At 42.0% G+C, this 22,618-nt stretch overlaps 1 protein-coding gene across 1 annotated transcript in view; it reads right to left on the reverse strand.

Annotated features, from left to right (window-relative positions):
• STX6 (syntaxin 6) overlaps positions 1-22,618 on the reverse strand; it is a 48,770-nt gene that overhangs the window by 10,528 nt on the left and 15,624 nt on the right. Inside the window, exons 2-6 of the mRNA XM_069546205.1 lie at positions 20,332-20,501; positions 18,442-18,536; positions 7,766-7,828; positions 4,770-4,895; positions 3,444-3,550 (exon numbers count right to left, since the gene is read on the reverse strand). Of these exons, the coding sequence (XP_069402306.1) occupies positions 3,444-3,550; positions 4,770-4,895; positions 7,766-7,828; positions 18,442-18,536; positions 20,332-20,501 (561 nt within the window). The remainder of the gene's footprint in view (positions 1-3,443; positions 3,551-4,769; positions 4,896-7,765; positions 7,829-18,441; positions 18,537-20,331; positions 20,502-22,618) is intronic.

Here is a 22,618-nt window from a genome sequence, read left to right on the forward strand (position 1 = left end):
CGCTGGTCTCCTGCACTGCAGGCAGATTCTGTACTGTCTGAGCCACCAGGGAAGCCCCACACAAAGCACTTCACAGTAGCGTGAGTTAAGAAATGTACTTCGATCAAATCATCATCTGCTTTACGCCACCCCGTGCTTTACCATAAAGCCGGGCAGCCTCAGGACTGAGCTCCGTGTGCCTCGTCTACACGCACAGAGAACCAGCTCCCTGAGGCTCACACTGCTTGTTGCCCAAGGTGTGGCTAGGAAAGAAAACACCACAATACTCATACCACCAGTGTTTATTTCATAAATTACTAAGCATTCCAGACTATTCAACTTTGGATTAATATATGATTATGCTGCGGCTAGAATATGACATACTAATTAGTAACCAGAGGGCTTACTGACAAGGCTTTATTCGCTCCTCTGGCAGCACCAAGGGCAGCGAGCACTCCTGGTTTGGGTCTGGGCCCACAGGAGGCACCTGAGAGCCCTGCAGGATTCAGGCAGCCAACTCCTCATTAAGTCATTAAATGACCCCCATGTTGGCAACTATACCAACAAGCCTTTGTCCCTTACCTGAATTTTCAAATTAAAACACTTTTTAGCTCATTTTAGATTCTGGTAGCATCTTGGCCCTGCAGCTGGCAGACCTATCCACACAGGGCGAATGCTGATAAACAAGAGCTACCTCTGTGTACTGTGTAAGACCTTTTTTACTCAAGACAAAAATGGGCAAGTCATCCAACCTCCAGGCCAAGGACACGCATTAACCATGCACTAACCAAGTTTCTTAGGTGGCTCAGTGGTAAGGAACCTGTCTACCAATGTAGGAGATGCAGGTTCGATCCCTGGTCCAGGAAGATCCCCCTGGAGAAGGAATGGCAATCCACTCCAGGATTCTTGCCTGGGAAATGCCATGGACAGAGGAGCCTGGAGGGCTACAGCTCTTGGGGTCAAAAGAGAGTTAGATACGACTTAGTGACTAAAGGACAACAAAATGAAAAGAACCAGGTTTCTAGCCTAGCTCTGTGCTGTCCAAAAGAAATACAACGTGAGTCTCACATGCCACTTAATATTTTTCAGTGGCCGCATTTTAAACAAGGGAGCTGAAGTTAATTTTAATAACCTGTTTTATTTAGCCCAATATACCTAAAAAAACACTATCATTTCAACATGCAATTTTATATTTTTTCACACTAAGGCCTTCAGAACTTGGTGGGCATTTACACCCAGGGCCCTTCTTAGTTTAGACTGGCCACATTTCAGGTACTCAATGGCCATGTGGGGGCTGGTGGCTACTGTACTGGACAGCACAGGTCTACGTGCAAGACCCACTTTTTCCTTTTAATTTACCTATTTTTATTAGAGTTACATACATACATAGTTTGTAGAGCCAATCAGTCCTTTTGTAAAACAACCACAGTTGTCCGCCATCCCCGAGGGCCACCACTTTCAGCCCCTCCACTATTCTCTGGGTGTATTTTCCAGTTTTTGAAGCTACATGCTGGCAGCTCAGTGTCCGGATCCCGCTGACTCTGCACAGTGAAAGCCTAGGGCTTAGCCCCCCTCCCATTCCATTCCCCACCTCTGCATCCTTCCCATTTCTTTTCCTCCTTCCCTCCTTCAGAACTGTGTCCTGGTTGGATAAGGTCGACATCCAGGATTCCCACTGTCACCAGTGAGTACATGCTCTTCCCAGCTGGGGGTCCGGGGCCTGAATCACACTGCTCTGGGCTCTCCCCTCTGCTCACCGAGGACCCCGTTTTCTCAGGTCTGTTGAGTTGGGCACCATTCATCTTTCTGCTTTCCAGGAGCTAAAATGTTAAGGTCACTGTTTCTTATTCCAAGCTCTATGTCCCCATAGATTTTATGCCATTAAATACAAATTAAAACCTCTGTTACTGTTCTAGTGGACTTCAGAGTAGGAACGGAGATAAAGAGGTTGTGTTCAGTTCACCATCTTTATCTGGAAGTCTGCCAGGCTCTATCATCTACCCAGCCAATGTAACTGCTCAAATAATTAGTCCTTTCCCATCTGCATAGTGAATTTTAGGGTAAGAATGCATTTCAGACAAATTAAGCTGCATGCCTAAGCTCCTGTTCTGCCACCTTCCTACGTGGCCTCCCTGCTTCCAGTCTTTTCCACTGTGGTTCACCATCAAAACCACAGATGGACAGATCTCCCCCAAACATAAACCTGATCATGGCATTACTAACACAACCTTCCCTGGGGTCGTGTCTCCCATTGCCCTTTGAATGACAAGTCCTAACTCCTTACCGTAGCTTCTGGGGCCTTCCCTGATCTGTTCTCTGCCTCCCTGACTTGACTCCTGTAACCTCCCTCTCAACCCCCGTGCTCTAGACACACTAAACATCTCTGCTGAGTGCACATATCACCTCTAAATCGTTACAAGGACTCTTCCTTCCAGGAGATCCTCCCCTCATCCTTTCCTCCCACCCCACCTAGTACCTTCTACTTATTCTTCAGTCCCAGTTAAACCTCTCTTCTCTTCTCAGGGAGTTTAGACTGAGCCAGGTCTCCAGTTCAGGCTGTTAGGGCCCTCAAGGCACCACGCACTCCCCCCACTGGCAGCCCTCCACTTCTGTTACCCTTCATGACTTGCACCATTTCTGTAATATCCGTTCCACCCAGTGAGCAGTGAACCCTTGATGGCAGAAACCCTGTCTATGTCTCTTGGCTGCTTTGTGGACTACTCTGAGGCCTCCCAGGAGAACAAGATGTCCAGTTTGAATTTGTAAGAAATGAATCCATACGGTTAAACAGAAAATCAAGGTAGGAGAGTTTCTGAAATATCCTACTAGATTTTTTTTTCCCCCAGAAAAAATATTTTGTGAAATGGTAAAGGTAGCATATTTTAAGAATTCTGGTTTGGGTGTCATACTTTAGGAGTGCAAAGAGAGATTGTTCTTAAGGAAAAACGAATCCAGATGTTTTTCTTGTGCTTTTTTCTAGAAGACTTTTTCATTGTAGGAGAAGATTTTTTTTATTAGTTGGAATTAAACTTGTACTCCCCCCCCATAAAATCAAAATTTAAGATACAGAGCAAAAAGTTCCATTTAATACAGCAGGAAGGGCATGCAATGATGAAGTTAAGTTAGCCCATGTCCTATCCTCTTTGGGACAAAAAACCTCCGTGGAGCTTACACAGCCCTAACAGTTTCACATTCCTATTCACAGCAACACTTGAAGTCAGCTGTTCAGAGGAATTGGTACCTCTTTTGCAGATGTTTAATAACTTTGCCTAAACCTTCTTGAAAATTGTATCTGACGGATTTGCCTTTTTTGGAGAGGTTAATCTGTAAAACAGAGTGAAGATGCAGCTAGAAACAAAACAGCTTTCGGCTTTACTAGCCATGTAATCGGCAGGCTCTTCAGGGGTCTCCTAAGATGGCGCTTTCCTTCACCTCTGCGGCGAGAGGGGCATCCCAGTACTCACACGGCCTGCTCCTCCAGCTCCCCTCCGATGCGCTGGGACATGTTCTTCAGCACTCCGATGCTGCCAGAGACCAGCTCCAACTGCTCATCCTGCTGTTCCACGATCAGCTGGTGCCAGAGAAATGGGAAATAAGCAATTAAAATCCATCTTACCTGGTTCCAAGCCCAGCACTCGAGCAGCTGCTAGCTTCTTTGCCAACTCGGGACAATTCACATTCAGAAGCAAAGCCCAGAAATCAAAGGACCAGACCGTCCGCCTCAGAGAACACGCTGCTCAAAAGGCTGGGCTGTCAAGCTACTGATATCCCCTGCTGATCCAACTTGTGAAACAGTCAGCGGGGCTTGAAACCACCCAGAGAGATTTACCCTGGTTGGCTGAAGTCCAGCAAGGGACAGACAATGGCCAAAAGCACCTGTGCAGTGACCACGGACACGTGGGGATGCTGGGGAAGAGGAAGCCCGCTGCCAGGATCAGGGTCTCAGTTGGCAGCAGCTGGCCACAACGCAACTGCAAGAGAAAGTCTGACAGGTCTCTGGACATGGGAAAACTACACACACAGAGTCCTTTGCTCCCTCCTCAAGGACACGTGAGAGGAGGCTCTGCGGCAGTAAGCTACCTTGCAGGCAACTTCTGAGCACAAGTTACTTTTAATTGGCTGCAGTAGCCTCACTTTTCATTGAAAAAAAAAAGTTCGCTTGGTTAATGGCAATTTAAGTAGACAAATGGTTAAGCTGATGTACTAATGGAAAAAGATCAACACGTATATATAAAACAGAGTATTTAAGAACTAATAGTTTTGATGGGGTGGTAATGCTCAAATCCCCAGACACTTTACTATTAGCTCCCTTTAATTAGTACAAATCAAAAGCAACCACACAAACGTAATCAACCTTTCCTTCTACCCCTTAACCTCCACCAAGCAATGATTTTTACGTCTAATGGAACCAACAACCATTTTCAATGAAAAAACAAGGACTCAATTTTTCTCAAAGTGCCTTTGTTGAAATGAACAAAAAGCTGAGTACAGAAGTGGAGGCTGGGGAAGAAGCTGCTATGCTTTTAAATCAATGGCCTTCTCTGTCAGTTGCGGGTGTCTGGTCTGCTTGTCCTAAGAGGTCTAATCAAGCTTGGTTCTCTTGAAACTGTCATGCTCTGAAGGGTGTCTTAAACACCCTTTATGTAAGCCACCTTCACACAGGTAGACTCCGGCAGCTGTGGGGCTAGCTCTGGCCCCTCCTGCCTGTCATTAGCAACAGGGCCCTGGCTGGCAGAGCAGTGGGGAGGGTGGTGCTTGGCCTCCCACCTCCCCGTCCTACACTCAGGTACCTGCTGCTGTGCCTGCTGCTCCTCGATGAAATGGGAGTTGGCCAACTGAAGCTCCCGGTCGAGGCGCCCATATTTATCCGACGTTCCAGCGCTCCAGTTCTGTCCGCCACTGTCTCCTAGCAGGGCCTGTGAAAGTGGGGCCAGGGGCAGCAGGGCAGGAGGGACAAACCATTACTCTCACTAAACAAGGGTCCCATCACCATGATATGAAGAGTCCTCCCACTGCTCATGAGCTGTCTTTCCAGGGATCAGCTTTTTATGGACTGGTGCAGGTTGGTGCCTGCGGAGTACAAATCAGAGAATGCCATGAAGGGCACTTTCTATTGACTCACAAAAGAGCTCTGTCCCATTAAAAATGCAAGTGAGAGTCAACTTTAAAGCAATCTTAAAGCCCCTCTGTGCACTGCTTTGTGGATCGTAAAGCACTTGTTCTCATAGGACCAGTTCTTCCTAGCACCCTTGGAATTTCACTGGAGACCTTTTGAAGGTCCTAGTCTAACTAATTCCAGACATCTAGAGTCCCTTCTATTTAAGTATGAGCAAGGAAAATTTTTGGTGTTCAGAGGAGGGAGGAGATAGTTCCCTAAAGTGACAAGAAACTAAGTCATAGTCCCTCATGCAGGGAAGGCACAAGAACCACCAGTGTCTGCTCAGTGTGACCCACAGATGAATCCCAATGCCCTTCAGCTGAACTAAAAGGCTAGAGGCTTCCCAGATGGATTAGGGGTTGCTTCAGAAGAGAGCACGGCCACAGTGGGGGCCTGACCCTGATAACCCAAGCAAGGGTTGGCCCTGATGTCAGGGTTGGCTCCACCTGGGCCCCCAGACACCAGGGCTGGGTTTCCTAGTATGAATTTGAGGAATTCTGTAGTCAGAAAAGATTAAGTTTGGGAATGTTTTCCTTCACTGAAGAGGCCAGCCAGGAATGCAAGCTGACCCTGCCTGGGATCCCCACAAGCCTTTTTAACCAAAGAACTGGACCAAGCTAGTGACGAGGATTCTTCTATCTTGTAGAGCTGCCAAAACTTCTTACCAGGTACCCTTTAGCTCTGGAACTGTTAAAAGTCTAACTGATTCCTTGGTTCTCTGTCTGCAAAGCCCCTCAATAGCCACACTAGCCTTGCCTGACTTTCAGACATGAATTTGGCCAAATGGCCACATTTCAGAGGCTACATTCAGGAAAGTTCAGGATGTATGTTGAGTTCTGAGGCAGATATGAGAAGAGGACCAGGATGCCTGAGAACTTCCACAGCCCAGAGCCTTAGTCAAGAGTCTGGATGGTGACTGTCTCTGGTGTAGAACAGACATAAGGTTCTGGGGGGATGCTTCTGCCCCATCTGGTCATGGAGCTGTTAAGATTGAAAGGATCCTGCTCGTTTTGATGCAAAGACTCTAATGAGTCTATGGTGGATACTGGGGCCTAGTAACAATTTTTTCAAGGTCAGAAAAAGTCTACAGTGCATCATTAGGCTATGGATAGAGAACCAGAGCTCCTGGGGTCACAGTCATGGCTATTTTTTCCTAGCTTATCCATGGTCTACACTTGGGTAGGCATATGGCATGCTGTTAAGAGTCACCCGTGAAGCTGTCGAGATCCCCTTGGTCTGACCTCCAGGAGTTGGTTAGTGAGAAAGAAGATGGAGAGAGGGCCCAGAGCACTGGGGACCAGCCCAAGTATAGCTGCCAAAGCAGGAGGCCTTGGCTTTGTGAGGATCAGCCCAGCACCCGGTGCTGGAAGCAGCCGTGAGGTGGACTCTGTCCACCTTCCATTCCTTGAATGCCTGTGACTCGAAGACATTTTGTTGTAGTGTAGTTGCTAAGTTGTGTCTGACTCTTGCGACCCCATGGACTAGCCCACCAGGCTCCTCTGTCCATGGGATTTCCCAGGCAAGAATACTGGAGTGGGTTACCATTTCCTATTCCAGGGGATCTTCCCGTCCCAGGGATCAAACCCAAGTCTCCTGCACTGGCAGGTGAATTCTTTACCACTAAGCCACCTGGGAAGCCCGAAGATATTTCACTCATCGCCTGAAACAAAATTCCCAGCCACAGTCAGGAAGCCTCTGCATAAATCTGCGTTTTATTTATGTTAGTTCACTGGCTTTTCCAAGAGTCAGCGCCAGATGGGATGGCTAGCTAACATCTTTTCCTGTCTGCACTGTTGGGTGGATGGGGAAAAAAAACAACAGTGACTTGGAAAGTGGCATGTGGGGAAAAAAAACAGGAAAATTAAGCTAGAAGATATTTAGAGAATCCTCTTCCCTTTAAGTGGGTCAAGAAATACCTATAGGTATAAAGTGAAGAGTGTATCATAAACTACTGATTCCTAGTTAATTAAAAATGGTGAGCTGTTCTTCAATTATCAGCCGACTAAATTCAAGGACTGAGTCTCTTGTAGCTTTTATTTTTGATGTGTCAGTATCTGGGCTTTGGTTTCTGAAATTTATTAGGTTTCATAATTTATTTGTAATAACTTACAAAAACTGGACCTCACATCAAAAAAGAAATAAAAAGATACATGAAACAGTGAAAGATTCAACACATATTTAAGTTTCTTCAACTACTTTATGTAAAGTTTCAGTCATTAAATATCTAGAGCATCCTACACATGGGCAGCTAGAAATCTAAAAAAAAACAGAAGAGAAACACCATGTCACAATCCCTCCCTACTCACAAAGAAGCTTGAGGTCCAGCAGAGAAAATGACAAGCAAGCAAGCAATTACAGCTCTTAACAAAGCGCCTGGCACACAGAACGTGCTCCACAGGTGCAGAATAAATGGCTTGCGGCAAGGGCTATGAGGTACACAGAGCGTGCAACGGGAGCCCAGAGGCGAGAACCAGAGGGTGCGGCGGGGGAGGGGGGAGGCTGCTGCCCTCACTACGGGCTCAGCACCAAGGTCTTCTGCTTGAAGACATGATACACGGATGTCAGAATTTGTCAAGTCCACATATCTGTGTATTTTCTGTGATACTGTATATTCCAACGTTTACTCACCTGTCTATTTTTCCTCTCAGCTAACGCCTGCACAGATGAAGCTGACATCTGATCCTTCATGTCCTAACAAGATAAGCAGAAGACCAGAAAACAAATGAACATCCTTAAACAAAATTGTGGTTAACATTCTGCACACTAGCAAAATATACATAATTCATTATTAACTTTTTAAACAAAAACAGTATTTTTTGCCTTCATTTTCAGTCTCAAAAAGAAAGGAAATAAAGAGAAGGACATCCCCTTAAAAAGAGGTAACCTGGATATCAAATTTAAATATGAGGAAAGAGAAAGTATTTCCTGGGTACCTACCACAGCCAAAACCCTGTTAAACATGTACACATAAGATCACTATGTGATCCATCCACAATGACCCTATGAAGCTGGTTATTACCTTCATTTTACAGTTGACAAGACTAAGATCTACGAAGATTAAGATACTTTCTCAAGGTTACACAGCCAGTAAATGGCAATCCTGGGTATACACACAAAAGCTTGTGTTCAGCGCTCCTATCTTCAAGCATATGCTGTGCTTCTCTCTGTCGTGTCTGACTCTCTGCGACCCCACGCACGGTAGCCCACCAGGCTCCTCTGCCCATGGGTTGCCATGCCCTCCACCAGGAGATCTTCCCAACCCAGGGGATCGAGTCCAGCTTTCCCACATTGCAGGGGGATTCTTTACCACTGGAGCCACTAGCGAAGCCCAAGAATGCTGGAGTGGATAGCCTATCCCCTCACCAGGGGAACTTCCTGACCCAGGAATCAAACTGGGGTCTCCTGCAGAGCAGGCGGATTCTTCACCAGCTGAGCTCACGGGAAGTCCATCTTCAAGTATAATACATGTTAAAAAAAAATACATACTTTAAAGTATACTTACCATTAAACACCAGAGAATACTTTCAAATAGTGATGAACAGGTCACTTTATTTCTGAGTTGGATTCATGGGACATAGGGACTATTTCTAACACGAGTATTTGCTTGAGTGGTATAAAAAATTTTTTGTATGGAAAGAAAAAGGAATGTACCCATTACTTAATCTATTGCAAAACATTTTATTAAATATGAGCCATCAGCTGCATATTTAACTACAACCTAATATACCTTAAAATATTCCAGCTAAGTACACGATTACTGTAAGTTTTCTTTAAAAGAAAAAAAGGATGCCAAAATATTCTTTTCTGTTGGCTCATAGGCTACTTTAGAGGTGCAAATGTTGACGTATTAGGCTTTTACAAACTTCTTGCAGGACGCATGACAAGGGAAAGGTAGATGAGGGTGCCACAGCTTTCCTAATTCCTACTATGGGAAGTTTGATAACCACCTCGCTGCAACCTTCAGTGTGCCCAGTCCCTCCTTCAGCAGATACTGACTGCTGCGTGCCCGCACACAGCAGTGATGATACGGACAGGGCCCCTGCCTGACAGAGCTCACATCACGGTAGACAAGCAGCCGCAAATGGCAATCACACACACACACTTCAACAAGGTGACGACCATTCTGGAAAGAAGGGAGTCAATGGGGCTGCAATCCAGTGGGTGAGCACCACTCTAGAAAGACAGCGATGATACCTGATCGAGACCTGAGGGCCTAGAACAAGCCCAAAGCCAGAGAATTCCAGGCAAAGGAAACAGCAAGCTCAAAAGCCTGCAGGCAAAATGGCTCAATCAATGGTTTAGCTTTTGAGGAGACTCGCTGCTGAAGGAGCCATGACGTGCTGGGAGCTGGACACGGCCGACCAAAACAGGCAAGGGCCATCAAGGTGCTTAGAGTTTATACAGAGGCAGTGATTGGCACACTAGTCCTGTAAAGAAGTAGATGTTAAATATTCAGCCTTTGTCATGTTTTGTTTTTTTTAAACCACCCTTTAAAAATAAATGTAAAACCATTCTTAGATCTCATGGGCCACAGAGTGCAGGCCCCTGTTCTAAGGCAATGGGAAGCCTTAAAGTATTTTGAGAAGGGCTGTGGTGTATTCTGGGTCATGTTGTAAAAGATCACTCTGGTTATTCATTGGGAAAAATGCTGGCAATTGAGCAGAGCAGAAGTGAAGAGATCATCTTACTGTCACACATTCAAGGGCTGTCCAGGATGGGACAGAAGTGCCCTGACAGTGGGGGCCTTCAACAAGAGGGCACGGGAGCCCTTGGACGTGATATTGGGCAAGTAAGTAGGGCATCTGAGGGTGCTCAGTTAACCCATAAATCCTAGGAATCTTTACCTAAGTTAATCTGTTCACAAACCCCAAAAGAAAAAAAAAAGAATGCCACCCATAGAAACAGAAAAAATTTACTTAGTAAAAAAAAGTATTCACCATAAAGATCCAGATACTGGCATACTTAAAATAAGAGAAATGGTAATATAAGCCGTATTTCTTGAATGTTTGAGATTTACCTGAGTCAGTCATCTGAGGTATTATTAAAAATGCAGGTCCCTAGCCCCCACTCAGAACTACTTACTAAATGAGACTTTAAGGAACCGGTCTCCCAGACGAGAAGCTGTTTGACAGGCTCTGATCCACACAAATTCTAGAAGCCTTCAAAGGAGACCAGTAGCTATTACCTCCTGGACTGCAGGATTCCTTTTCTAATTATCAATTACAGTTTAAGATGACATTCTGATTTTCAATCAAACAATATGAATAGTATAATCTCACTTATTTAGTGTATGTCAATAATGACACGAAGCAAGTATCAGAATTGCTCACTGGCTAGGGTGATGTACGCTTTTGAAAAATGCATTTAGGGGGACTTCCATGGTGGTCCAGCAATGCAGGGGGTGTGAGTTCAATCTCTGGTCCAGGAACTGGGATCCCATATACCCTGGAGCTACTGAGCCTGCGCACTCCAGCTACTGAGCCTGCACAGCACGACTAGTGTCCATGTGCCCCAGCGAAAGATCCTGCATGGTGGAACTAAAACCCAACACAATAAATAAGTAAAAACATATTTTAAAAACCACATTCAATACACTTTATAATAACCCTTTAAAAGTACTGAACACTGTGTGTGTTAGTCACTCAGTCATGTCCGAGTCTTTGTGACCCCATGGACTGTAGCCTGCCAGGCTCCTCTGGCCATGGGATCCTCCAGGCAAGAATACTGGAGTGGGTTGCCATGCCCTCCTCCGGGGGATCTTCCTAACCCATGGGAGGAACCTGGGTCTCCTACATTGCAGGCAGATTCTCTACCATCTGAGCCACCAAGGAAGCGCCCTACTGAATATTACTTGCATAATAAAAATAGCAGCACACCTGTATGGGAAAAGTTAACTTGGAAGTTCTCGTTGAACTCTGAACATTATCTGTAGAATGCATTTTTGCTCTTAGAAGGTAAGACAGTGAGGGGGAAGTAATGGTACACACGAGGATTTCTGGGGGTTGCCGGGAATGTTCTGGAATGCTTCCAGGTGTTGCTTCCATGGTTGTGATCAGTTTATAAATTCTTCAAGCTGTATACTTGGGGTGTATATACTTTTCTATACAAGTGTATATGCTTTTCTACACTATTATATAATTAAAATGTTAAAAAAAAAAGAACTATTGCTCCTGAACAATGGTTAGAAGGCAAACCAACCCTCTGAAAATAAATTTGGCATTTTGTATTAGCAGTTTTGATATTTTTAACAAATATCCACTGCCTTGGCTTAGTAATTCTAATAGAATTTACTTTAAGGAAATAATATAAAATATATACCAAAACAGATATACAAAGATGTATACTGCAGTTTTATTTATAATGTGAAAGAATAAATAAGCATCATATCCAAGCAAGAGAACAGTAACTGATAGTAAACCCATACAATGTAATATCATGTATCAGATATTACACTTAGGAAGAGAGTTCAGTGAACAATTCACAGAAAAATACAAATGCTCAAACATGAAAAGATGCACTAACACATTAATAATCAAAGAAGTACAAGCTAAGAAATACTTTTCCTGGTTAGAGTGGGAGAGATGAAAAAGATGAACACTACTTAGTGTTGCCTAAGGTATTAGGAAATACAGAATATGCACTCTGCTATTAAGAAATATCATTGATAAGGTCTCGATACTTTGAAAATATTTATCTGTGTTTAAAATGGGCATGTTCATTGAACTTTTTAGTACTTAAATATCCAGGATATGCTCACAGAGATAGTTCCTGAAGTATGGTTTGTAATTGCCAAAAATTAACCACATATATATGTACCAACAGGGTCAATGATCAAACAAATCGTAAAAGAAGCAGGTTAGAGAAGAGAGCATAGCCTCTCATGTCAAAGACCTGGGTTCAAGCTTAGTTATACTTTTTAATAATTATGCAAGGTTGGACAAATTACTCAATTTTTCAAAGTGTTTATTTCTTCTATATAAGATAGTATTTTATAGGGTCATTGTGGGGGATTAATAAAGTATGCAACTATGAAAAAGAATACTCTAAATCTACTCTGTCCAATAGCTGTCGGCCAACTATGGTTATGCACTGAGCATGTCAAATGGAGTTAGTACAACGGAGGAATTAAACTTTTGACTTAATTTTAATTAATTTAGATTTAAATTTAGGTACTGGAAAACTTTCACATATGTCTGGAAAATCTGGGTATTTTCCAGTAAATCAACCTTTTCAACTGTAAGTTTTATAAACTCTAAATACAGATGAAGTATCTCCAATGAAAAGTTCACTTCTGAATTGAGATATGCTTAAATATAAAATATATGTCAAATTTGTAAGTTTTAGTAAAAAATTTTTTTAAACTTTATAGAAATAATTATTTTTATATTGATTACATGTTTAAATTACAGTCTTCTGGGTATACTAATTTAAATAAAATATATTAAGTTTGTTGTTGTTCATTCGGTAAGTTGTGTCTGATTCTTTGTGATCTCATACACTGTGGCACACCAGGCTTCCCTGTCCTTCACTGTCTCCTGGAGTTTTGCTCAAACTTATATCCATTGACAGAGAAGGCAATGGCACCCCACTCCAGTACTCTTGCCTGGAAAATCCCATGGACAGAGGAGCCTGGTAGGCTGCAGTCCATGGGGTTGCTAAGAGTTGGACACAACTGAGCGGCTTCACTTTCACGCACTGGAGAAGGAAATGGCAACCCACTCCAGTGTTCTTGCCTGGAGAATCCCAGGGACAGCGGAGCCTGGTGGGCTGCTGTCTATGGGGTCGCACAGAGTCGGACACGACTGAAGTGACTTAGCAGCAGCAGCATGTCCATTGAGCTGGTGATGCCATCCAACCATCTCATCCTCTGTCGCCCCCTTCTCCTTACTGGTTTCTTTTTATTTTTTAAATATGACCACTAGAAAATTAAAGACAGCTTGTACTTTAGTGTTTCTATTAGACAGCATGTATCTGTATCGATATAAAACTATGTCCACAGTATTTTTTCATATAAAAAAATTACAGACTAATGTCATTTCTTTAAAAAATATTTTCAATTTCATTTTATAGAAATGGCTAGAAAAGTATATAAAACTGATTATTTTTATACAGTGGAATTATAGAATGGAGGCACATTTTCACCTTCCTTATTCACCAAAATTATTTGCATTTTGTAAAAAGTACAGATTATTTTTAATTTTAAAACTTAAAAACGCTTATGATTACATAACAGTATAATCACAACTATGTACAAATAAAACAAAGTTCTGGTTTTGCGTTGTATTTTGAGTTTAGGTTTCTTTTTCTATTTTTTCTTTTTGTAAAATTCTTCTAATTCTCTTTAAAAGCATATGTGTGCGTGTGCTCAGTCACTTCAGTTGGGTCTGACCCTTGGTGATTCCATGGACTGTAGCCTGCCAGGCTTCTCTGTTCATGGGATTTTCCAGGCAGGAATATTGGAGTGGGTTGCCATGCCCTCCTCCAGGGGCTGTTCCCAATCCATGGATCAAACCCATGTCTCCTGCATTAGCAGGCAGGTTCTTTACCACTAGCAACACCTGGGAAGCCCTTAAAATGGGCATGTATTATTTTAATGAAATACACACTTAAAAGTTCCCATTTTAAAGTTTTCTGTTTAATCAAATATGTGTGTATGAGTGGGTGTTTGTTAGCTCCGATAGTCAGTGACCTCAATAGCTGTGTGGTGCGCTTCCTGAGTTTGGCATCACAGACGACAAAGAGCTGTGGCTTTCACGTTCAGGATGGTCCTTTCTTTATGCAGGCTAAAAACTGCCAGATACCATGCCACAGATCACCTTCTAATTAGGATTTGGGATTTTAAGTTACATTACTAAACAGTTTTGAGTATTCTGTAACACCTGTCATGCCAAAAACATAATTAAAACTCATCTTCTTTCTAATATAAGAAGTTTAGAATAAGCAGTCAAGAAGCAGTTAATACTTATAAAATATGGGTCACTTGTCAAAAAAACAACAAATAAATGAAGCAACTTCCTGTGTATGCTGTTCCCATTTTGCGCCATCTTCCAAGCTGAGTGAATAACACACTGTAAATCCCAGTGCTTCCCGCTCAGAGGACTCACATCCCAGCGTCATTTGTAGTGACACAATATGCCTCACTCTTTTTGATTAACCAAAGCCATTTCTATCATGACTTATAACTGACTATAAACAATTCTTAGATTTGAAGAGATTGGATTTTCGGGAGAGGGTGCTATAGTTCTGATTGCCTTTGAAAGTTCAAAAAGTTGCAGACTGTTAGTGAAGATCATTTACTTGTTACAGAAAACCAAGATCCAGAGAGGCTAAATGACTTGCCATGCTGAAAACTTACTGAGGTCTCAGGAGAGCCTAGAACTCATGTCTTCTCACTTCTTATTTACTATTTTGCCATTGACTGCAAAAACCTTTCACTATTAAATTAACCCAACGTCACTTCTGCAATAGATCTCCATAACACAAATATATCACATGTGAAATCTCTGATATATAGGCAACTCTACAAATGTAAAAATGATTACCTCAAAAATACCAAGGCTATATACACAAAAACATGAATGTTTGCTTTCTTTGGGCTTCCCTGGTGGCTCAGAGGGTAAAGAGTCTGCCTGCAATGTGGGAGACCTGGGTTCTATCCCTGGGTCGGGAAGATCCCCTGGAGAAGGAAATGGCAACCCACTCCAGTATTCTTGCCTGGAGAATCCCCATGGACGGAGGAGCATGAGGGGCAAGAGTACATAGAGTCGCAAAGAGTTGGACACGACTGAGCGAATTCACTTCACTTTGCTTTCTTTAGAAAAAAACTGCTGACAAGACTTAATAAAAACTGCACAAACTAAAGAGACACTTGGAAAAACATACACAAGACTTTTTATATAAAAATGACTTATTAAAAAGCAAAAACAGTGGACATTAATTGAGAAGAAACCCAGAGAAAGGTTTAGTTCTTCAGACAGAATAGCTACAAAAAATGTATAACGTATCACTGCCTGCCCAAAGGAGAAAGCACAATTGGCACAAATGCATCAAAATGCATTCCGTTAAGCAACTGAATGAAAGCTAACTGATACTGGTAACAAAGGAGTTTGCATAAACTTGTGGTGTACAAAGTCCTAATCTGAGCCTGGTCTTGTGTTTCATTTCCCCAAAATGCTAACTCTCTGAACCCAGGCTATCAGTGTCCTTGAAGTGGAACTCAGAGAGCTCTGGATACAAATATTGTCTAGTTGAATGTAACAATACTGAATCAATACAATGCTTAAAAAAAAAAAAATCGTGTCAATTACCACTTCCTTTTCTTCCACAAAACCTCAACTAGAATTTATTAAAATCAGAGAAGCAAAAAATCAGTTCAGTTCAGTTGCTCAGTCGTGTCCGACTCTTTGCAACCCCATGAATCGCAGCACGCCAGGCCTCCCTGTCCATCACCAACACCTGGAGTTCACTCAGACTCACGTCCATCGAGTCCGTGATGCCATCCAGCCATCTCATCCTCTGTCGTCCCCTTCTCCTCTTGCCCCCAATCCCTCCCAGCATCAGAGTCTTTTCCAATGAGTCAACTCTTTGCATGAGGTGGCCAAAGCACTGGAGCTTCAGCTTTAGCATCATTCCTTTCAAAGAAATCCCAGGGCTGATCTTCAGAATGGACTGGTTGGATCTCCTTGCAGTCCAAGGGACTCTCAAGAGTCTTCTCCAACACCACAGTTCAAAAGCATCAATTCTTCAGCGCTCAGCCTTCTTCACAGTCCAACTCTCACATCCATACATGACCACAGGAAAAACCATAGCCTTGACTAGATGGACCTTAGTCAGCAAAGTAATGTCTCTGCTTTTGAATATACTATCTAGGTTGGTCATAACTTTTCTTCCAAGGAGTAAGCGTCTTTTCATTTCATGGCTGCAATCACCATCTGCAGTGATTCTGGAGCCCCCCAAAATAAAGTCTGACACTGTTTCCACTGTTTCCCCATCTATTCCCCATGAAGTGATGGGACCAGATGCCATAATCTTAGTTTTCTGAATGTTGAGCTTTAGGCCAACTTTTTCGCTCTCCTCTTTCACTTTCATCAAGAGGCTTTTTAGTTCCTCTTCACTTTCTGCCATAAGGGTGGTGGTATCTGCATATCTGAGGTTATTGATATTTCTCCCGGCAATCTTGATTCCAGCTTGTGTTTCTTCCAGTCCAGCATTTCTCATGATATACTCTGCATATAAGTTAAATAAGCAGGGTGACAATATATAGCCTTGATGTACTCCTTTTCCTATTTGGAACCAGTCTGTTGTTCCATGTCCAGTTCTAACTGTTGCTTCCTGACCTGCATAAAGATTTCTCAAGAGGCAGGTCAGATGGTCTGGTATTCCCATCTCTTTCAGAATTTTCCAGTTTATTGTGATCCACACAGTCAAAGGCTTTGGCATAGTCAATAAAGCAGAAATAGATGTTTTTCTGGAACTCTCTTGCTTTTTCCGAATCAGTTAGGTACTATTAACCCACCACTGGCAAATAGTTAACAGATTTCAAATTAAAAGAAGGACAAAAAACTCTAAAACATTCAGTTGGATCACACTGTTGAGTCTAGTTTAGCTCTCAACTCTAAAAGACTCTGCAATATTGTGAAGTATAGATGATTTAGAATACTTATTTCAAAGAATGTACTTTAAAAAGCTTTTCAAATACTAGAAAATAAACTTTGGATTACACTTTCAATTATACCAACTCACTTAACTTTTACTGTATTGACCTCTGAATTTCAATGTGCAGAACTTATAAGTACTACCTTGCAGAAAGAATATATATAATGATTAAAGTCAAGAATATATGCATCACTGCAAGGCATCATTTAAATATCAACATCTACAGAAGTCATCTTCAGAAAAACCTATCACAAAAAATTTAAAAAGCACATGCTATATTTATAAAGTAAGTAACTGGGAAATTGTTTACCTTACCAAACAATATACCACCTAACAACAGGGCTTCCTTATCAGAATATCCTCTGAACTGGCTCCGGACTAGGAATGTCTAACCCAAACGTTCACTGTGCAGATGGGGTGTACATGCGTGCTCAGTCACTCAGTAGTGTCTCTGCTACCCCACATGGACTGTAGCCCCCAGGCTGCTCTGTCCATGGGATTTTCCAGGCAAGAATACATGAGTGGGTCGTCATTTTCTCCTCCAGAGGATCTTCCAAACCCAGGGATCTAACCCACATTTCCTGAGTCTCTTGCATTGGTTGGCAGATTCTTTACAACTGAGCCACCAGAGAAACCCATAGATGAGGCTCCTAGATCCAAAAAGGTTACCGCCCCATTAAAACATGGGTTTATTTCTAAACAATGTTTAGGTATATGGATACAGAAAGACAACTAATGAGTAAAGCAAGGAACAAGAATCTTTTAAAGCTCAGTGATAACCTACCATTTGAAATAATTTCAAAAGGAAATCACATGACATGGAGTCTTTGGCAAACACATAGCAAGGTTCCTGCCTAAGACGACTCTTAAAAAGCCATATGTTAGCACTGGTATGATCCCAAGTCTTTTTATTCAAGGAAGCTGCTTTCTAGTACATATGTTAAAGACAGCTGGTTCTCTTACATCTAGTTATGCTAATCAACTGGCTTAGCCATATAGTTTCAAAATACAAACATATCTTAATGATATTTCACGTACGTGCTATTTTCTCTTAGGTCTTTTTAACAATAGGTTAATATCTAAATAATCTGAGACTAAAGATTTTTTCCCCTTGGATTGATTTCTTATGGGCTGATGATTGCTTGCTTGCTCTGGATAACTCCCGAAAGGCTGTCAAGCAGTTGTATATGGAAATGTCAGTAACTGGGTTGCAAGAGTTCCAGAAGCAATTCAGATGGTAGAAGAGGCCGCCATCCAAACCCAGTAAGAGCACTCTTCACAATGCAAAGTGATTACCAATCAATCAGGAAACCAAATGGTTTCTACCATAGCAGTTCTTTTCGTCTAGGAACACAGCATACTAAGAAATAAAGAGGAAAAAAGACAACTGGTCTGGAAGAGTGAGACGGATGGACAGGAAGGACACAATAACCTTCCCAAAGCCAGCAGTCTACTCCCTCATTTTTGCTCTGAGAAATAAGCCTGATGATACTAACATCAGATTTCTTTAGAGAAATTATATGTAGAAACTGTCATTTAACTCATTTAAGGAGTTTCAGAGCTGACCTAGTAGTTCACATTAAGGGAAAGAGTTTGGAGCAGTCCGACTTTTTCTTGTACAAGTAACACAATAAGATTTCATTCCTTACCCTGACAACCTGCCGAGTACTTGTGATGAAGGCTTTTCTTATACTCAATTCGGTTGCATCAAGGTTGAATTTCCTAGGATTTGCTTCAACTATGCGTGGGTCAAAAAGTCAAGGTAAAGCAATTTCATCAGCCAAAACCTAACAACCAACATCAGTGTTAAACCACAGATCTCTCACAAGCAAGCAATAAAATCTGGCCCAATTTCTGAACACACAGTCAACTTACACTGATCATCCTCAAACTTTCTCTGTCCACAGCTATACAAGGGTCCTTGTGCCCCAAGGCAGAGGTGACCTGCCTGGGTTCACTACAAACCCATGGGTGTCTGGCCACAGCTGAGCTAGGCTCTTCCACACGCCTGCCACTGTTTTGACTCCAGATCATCTTTGCAAGCTGTTTTCATTTGCCATCCCGCTTCTGTCAAGATGCTAACTCTGCTTTTTAATCTAGAAATCGAGGCTTCCCTGCTCTTCTCACCCCGACCCTGGGTCACTCCATGGCTCTCTGCACTCATCTCTTATCATCTGCAAGGATGCACTTGTGATGTTATGTGACTAATGACTGTTCTCTCTCCTCCAAGCCCCCTTCCATCCCCACCATAAGTTCTACAAGGGTTGGTACACTTTTGCTTATCAATCCAATATCAGTAACTAGCAAGATGTCCAGCACATAGCACACTCAATGACTATTTGCTGAATGACGAATACCTATTAAAACTTTTGTTCTCCTTATCTCACAATTTATCTATCTCCCCCAATCTTTTTCTCTTCCCTCCTATCACAACGTAGGACATATCTCCCTGTAAGGGTGCTTTTGCTCCCACCCCTTCACGTATTTCTCTTCTACTAGTTTTAGAGAACACATCTGTCTTTTAATAATTTAAAAGGTGCCCCAGGGTCATTTTGATGAAAAGAAATTATTCACTCCACAAGTCAACTCTATATGAACTTGTGTGCTGACTATAGACTGATCCTGACAAAATCTGGTTTCCTTTATGTTTTGTTACACTCAAAAAACAAAACAGACCTCAGAACAGCAAATGGCATATCTTCAATCTAAAGTTATGATTGAATATTTCCAGTTGAAAAAATGGCCATGTAATCCAACTTTTTCAGTTCCCTGGTTCATCCATCATATCAGCAAACTTACTTATCATCAATAGCATGACTTGGCATAATAGATCTGCTTTAGTAAGTGCAGTTTCATGGGACAAGATGCCTCTCTAATGCTCACTAGCACTGACAGGAAAGTCTGGGGTAGGATTTTCTTTTGATCTCTAATTACCAATGTATGACATTGGTCTGTATACACCTCCTCAAAATAATGACAGCTAACACTCACAGAAGCTCTCTGTGGGGACTTCATGCAAGTCCAGTGGTTAGGACTTTGAGCTTCCAATGCAGGCATGCAGGGGCACAGTCTGACCCCTAGTTGGAGAACTAAGATCCCACAGGCTGCATGACTCAGTAACAAAAAAGAAAGTTCACTGGGTCAGGCACCATCCTAAGCTCTTTACCTGATAAACGTTCAACAGTCGTATGAGCTAGGTACAACTGTTACCTAATGTTCTACTGAAAAGCAAAGTGCCTAGAGTCACAGTTAGCAACTGGCGGAGGCAGGACTTGAACACCCAGTCTGACTACAGGGTCCAAGCTCAAAGCCACTGCACTATGCGGCCTCTATCTTGTAGAATCTGTCATGCACTGAAGCAGAATTTGATGACTCTACCTTAGCCTCCTGGGCAATGATTTTCAGTGTGCCATGGTACAAATAAGAGCAACATCAATGATAAAAGGAAACATCTAATCTATGTATTTGAGACATCTGAAGGAAAACCTGTCCATTTGTCTGTCTGCCTCACATGGCACAGATGCCTCAGAAAAGGATATTGATGGTTTCGTCGAGGTCCTCTAGGTCCCACTCTATGCTCCGGAGGTTGTTTCTCAGCTCGTTGGTGGTCCAGTCGATTTCTTCCCTTGTGGCTGTGGATGGGTCCTGGAGGAGTTCTGTCCATCTCTGAAACAATCCCTGTGCAGTGTTGACTGCTTTCTGAACCTCTCTGTAACCAGGTGAAGGGAAAGGAGAGAAATGAGACAACACTTACTATGAACAAGTTAACACAAGACTTATGTTAACCATTACAATCAGACCCCACCCTCAGCAATGAACCACCATTCCCCAAAGTGTTTCTACGTTGTTACAGAAGGCTCTTCATGGACAAATATCAAAATTCAAAATTTTAAAATAATAGTCTGAGTATTATGTTTTCAGTTGATTTCAAAATAAACAGCCACCACTTAAGCAGCTATAACATCAAGTTTGTTCGCAAAGTGAAACTGCTAGCCGCTCAGTTGTTTCATTCTTTGCGACCTCTGGCTGCTCTGTCGGTGGGATTTTCCAGGCAAAAATACTGTAGTGGGTTGCCATTTCTTTCTCCAGGGGATCTTCCCAACTCAGGGATCAAACTCACATCTCCTGCATTGGCAGGTGGATTCCTTACTGTCTGAGCCACCAGGGTGTCCTTTAAATTTTGTAAAGAACAAAATTTAATTTTTCTAACAGACCATACTTAAAAGTAATCTAAGAAGCTATAATACAAATTAACTAAAGGACCATTAACATTCACACATGCTGCTAGCTGGTGCAAAGCAATCTGTATTCAGATGAAGATTCTAAAACAACTATCTTTTCCTTAGGAAGACTGCTGTGAAAGGGGGGTAAAAAAGGGTAGATAGAAGAGTTACTGTTACACAGCTTGGCTTTTAGAAAGTAAGTATTTTAACGTGAGACATTTTAAAATTCAAAATCTCTTTAGAAGATTCCCCAACAGTATTAGCTTTAAATATCTCTACTGTACTTTCTACTCTGCACAGAAGATTAGTATGCTTCAAGTACAGGGGGTGAGACTAGGCCATTAAGTACTATGGTCTATTTTCTCTTAGATTACAGATACAGCCGCAAGGTCTTAAAAACCTTTCTCCTCACCATTGGGCCAATATCTACCATTACATGTTATAATCTAACACTACCATGTATAAAAGCCAAAAAGGAGTCATTTTATAATCATGGTCTCTTGTGTACAAAGATTATAACCTTCATGCTCCTAAACGAAGATATCTGTTATGATCCTTCCATGATTTCTTAACCAATTCTTCTGGGTGTTCAATCAGTGTGCTTGTTGCCTATGGCTTTAAAAAAGGGAACTGCACGCATCCTGTTCCCTCTGACATTTCAAGTGTCAGAGGAGACGGCACTAACAAAATGAAGAAAGGTACCTTATAATATCTTGGACTGTGAATACTGATGACAACTAAAAAGCTGAATGTTAAATACAGAATTACAGACACTGGATCCCGCTGAATAACTCACTGAGCTATGTGGCCCACAATCAATCTACCACGAACAGCGTACTATGTTCACAACCAGTTCATGGGTTAAGCAAGTCCCCTCAGTGTTCCTCTCACATCAGCCCTAGGCTTTCAGTGCTAAAGAGAAACTCTACCTGAGACAAAAAGAGGAAGGACTAAGTAACTGAGATGCAAATCTACTATTTTTACTCTTTATTGAGGTTTCTGGCTGATTTGGTAAAGAAAAGGGCATACATTTTCCCATAATATGAAGTACTTGGTGAAGGGAAGTTTGTGTTGAATTGTGTTGAGTATCTTCTCTGATAATATAAGGCAGAGTTAAAAAGTTATCTAAGATGATACATCTCATTCTAAAGGACATAAAAATTACCAGTTCTATAAAGGAAATCTGAATTCTGAATTGCTTTTTGAAAACTATAAGTCTCAGGCTGGAGCATACCACATTCTCCACCACCAACAGACTGTAGGATGCTGGAATTAAACTCTTAAGCAGTGATCCATAAACTTTCAGTCTCAGGGCTCTTCTGCACTTTTCAAAATTACTGAAGACCCCCAAAGAACATATTCTGATGTGGGCTCTTTATCTGTTGTCACTTACCATATTAGAAATTCAAACAGATATTTTAAAATATTTACCAATTAATAAAACATTACAATGAAATTACTGTATGTTAATGTTATGCAAAAAATTTCTAAAACAAAAATATTTAGTGAGAAGACTGGCACTGATTCACATTTTTGCAAATCTCTTTAATATCTGGTTTAACAGTAGGACAGGTATATTCTTACAACTGCTTTTACACTGACT

This window comes from Ovis canadensis, chromosome 12 (genome assembly GCF_042477335.2).
Source record: "Ovis canadensis isolate MfBH-ARS-UI-01 breed Bighorn chromosome 12, ARS-UI_OviCan_v2, whole genome shotgun sequence".
In the NCBI taxonomy this organism is placed as follows: Eukaryota; Metazoa; Chordata; class Mammalia; order Artiodactyla; family Bovidae; genus Ovis; species Ovis canadensis.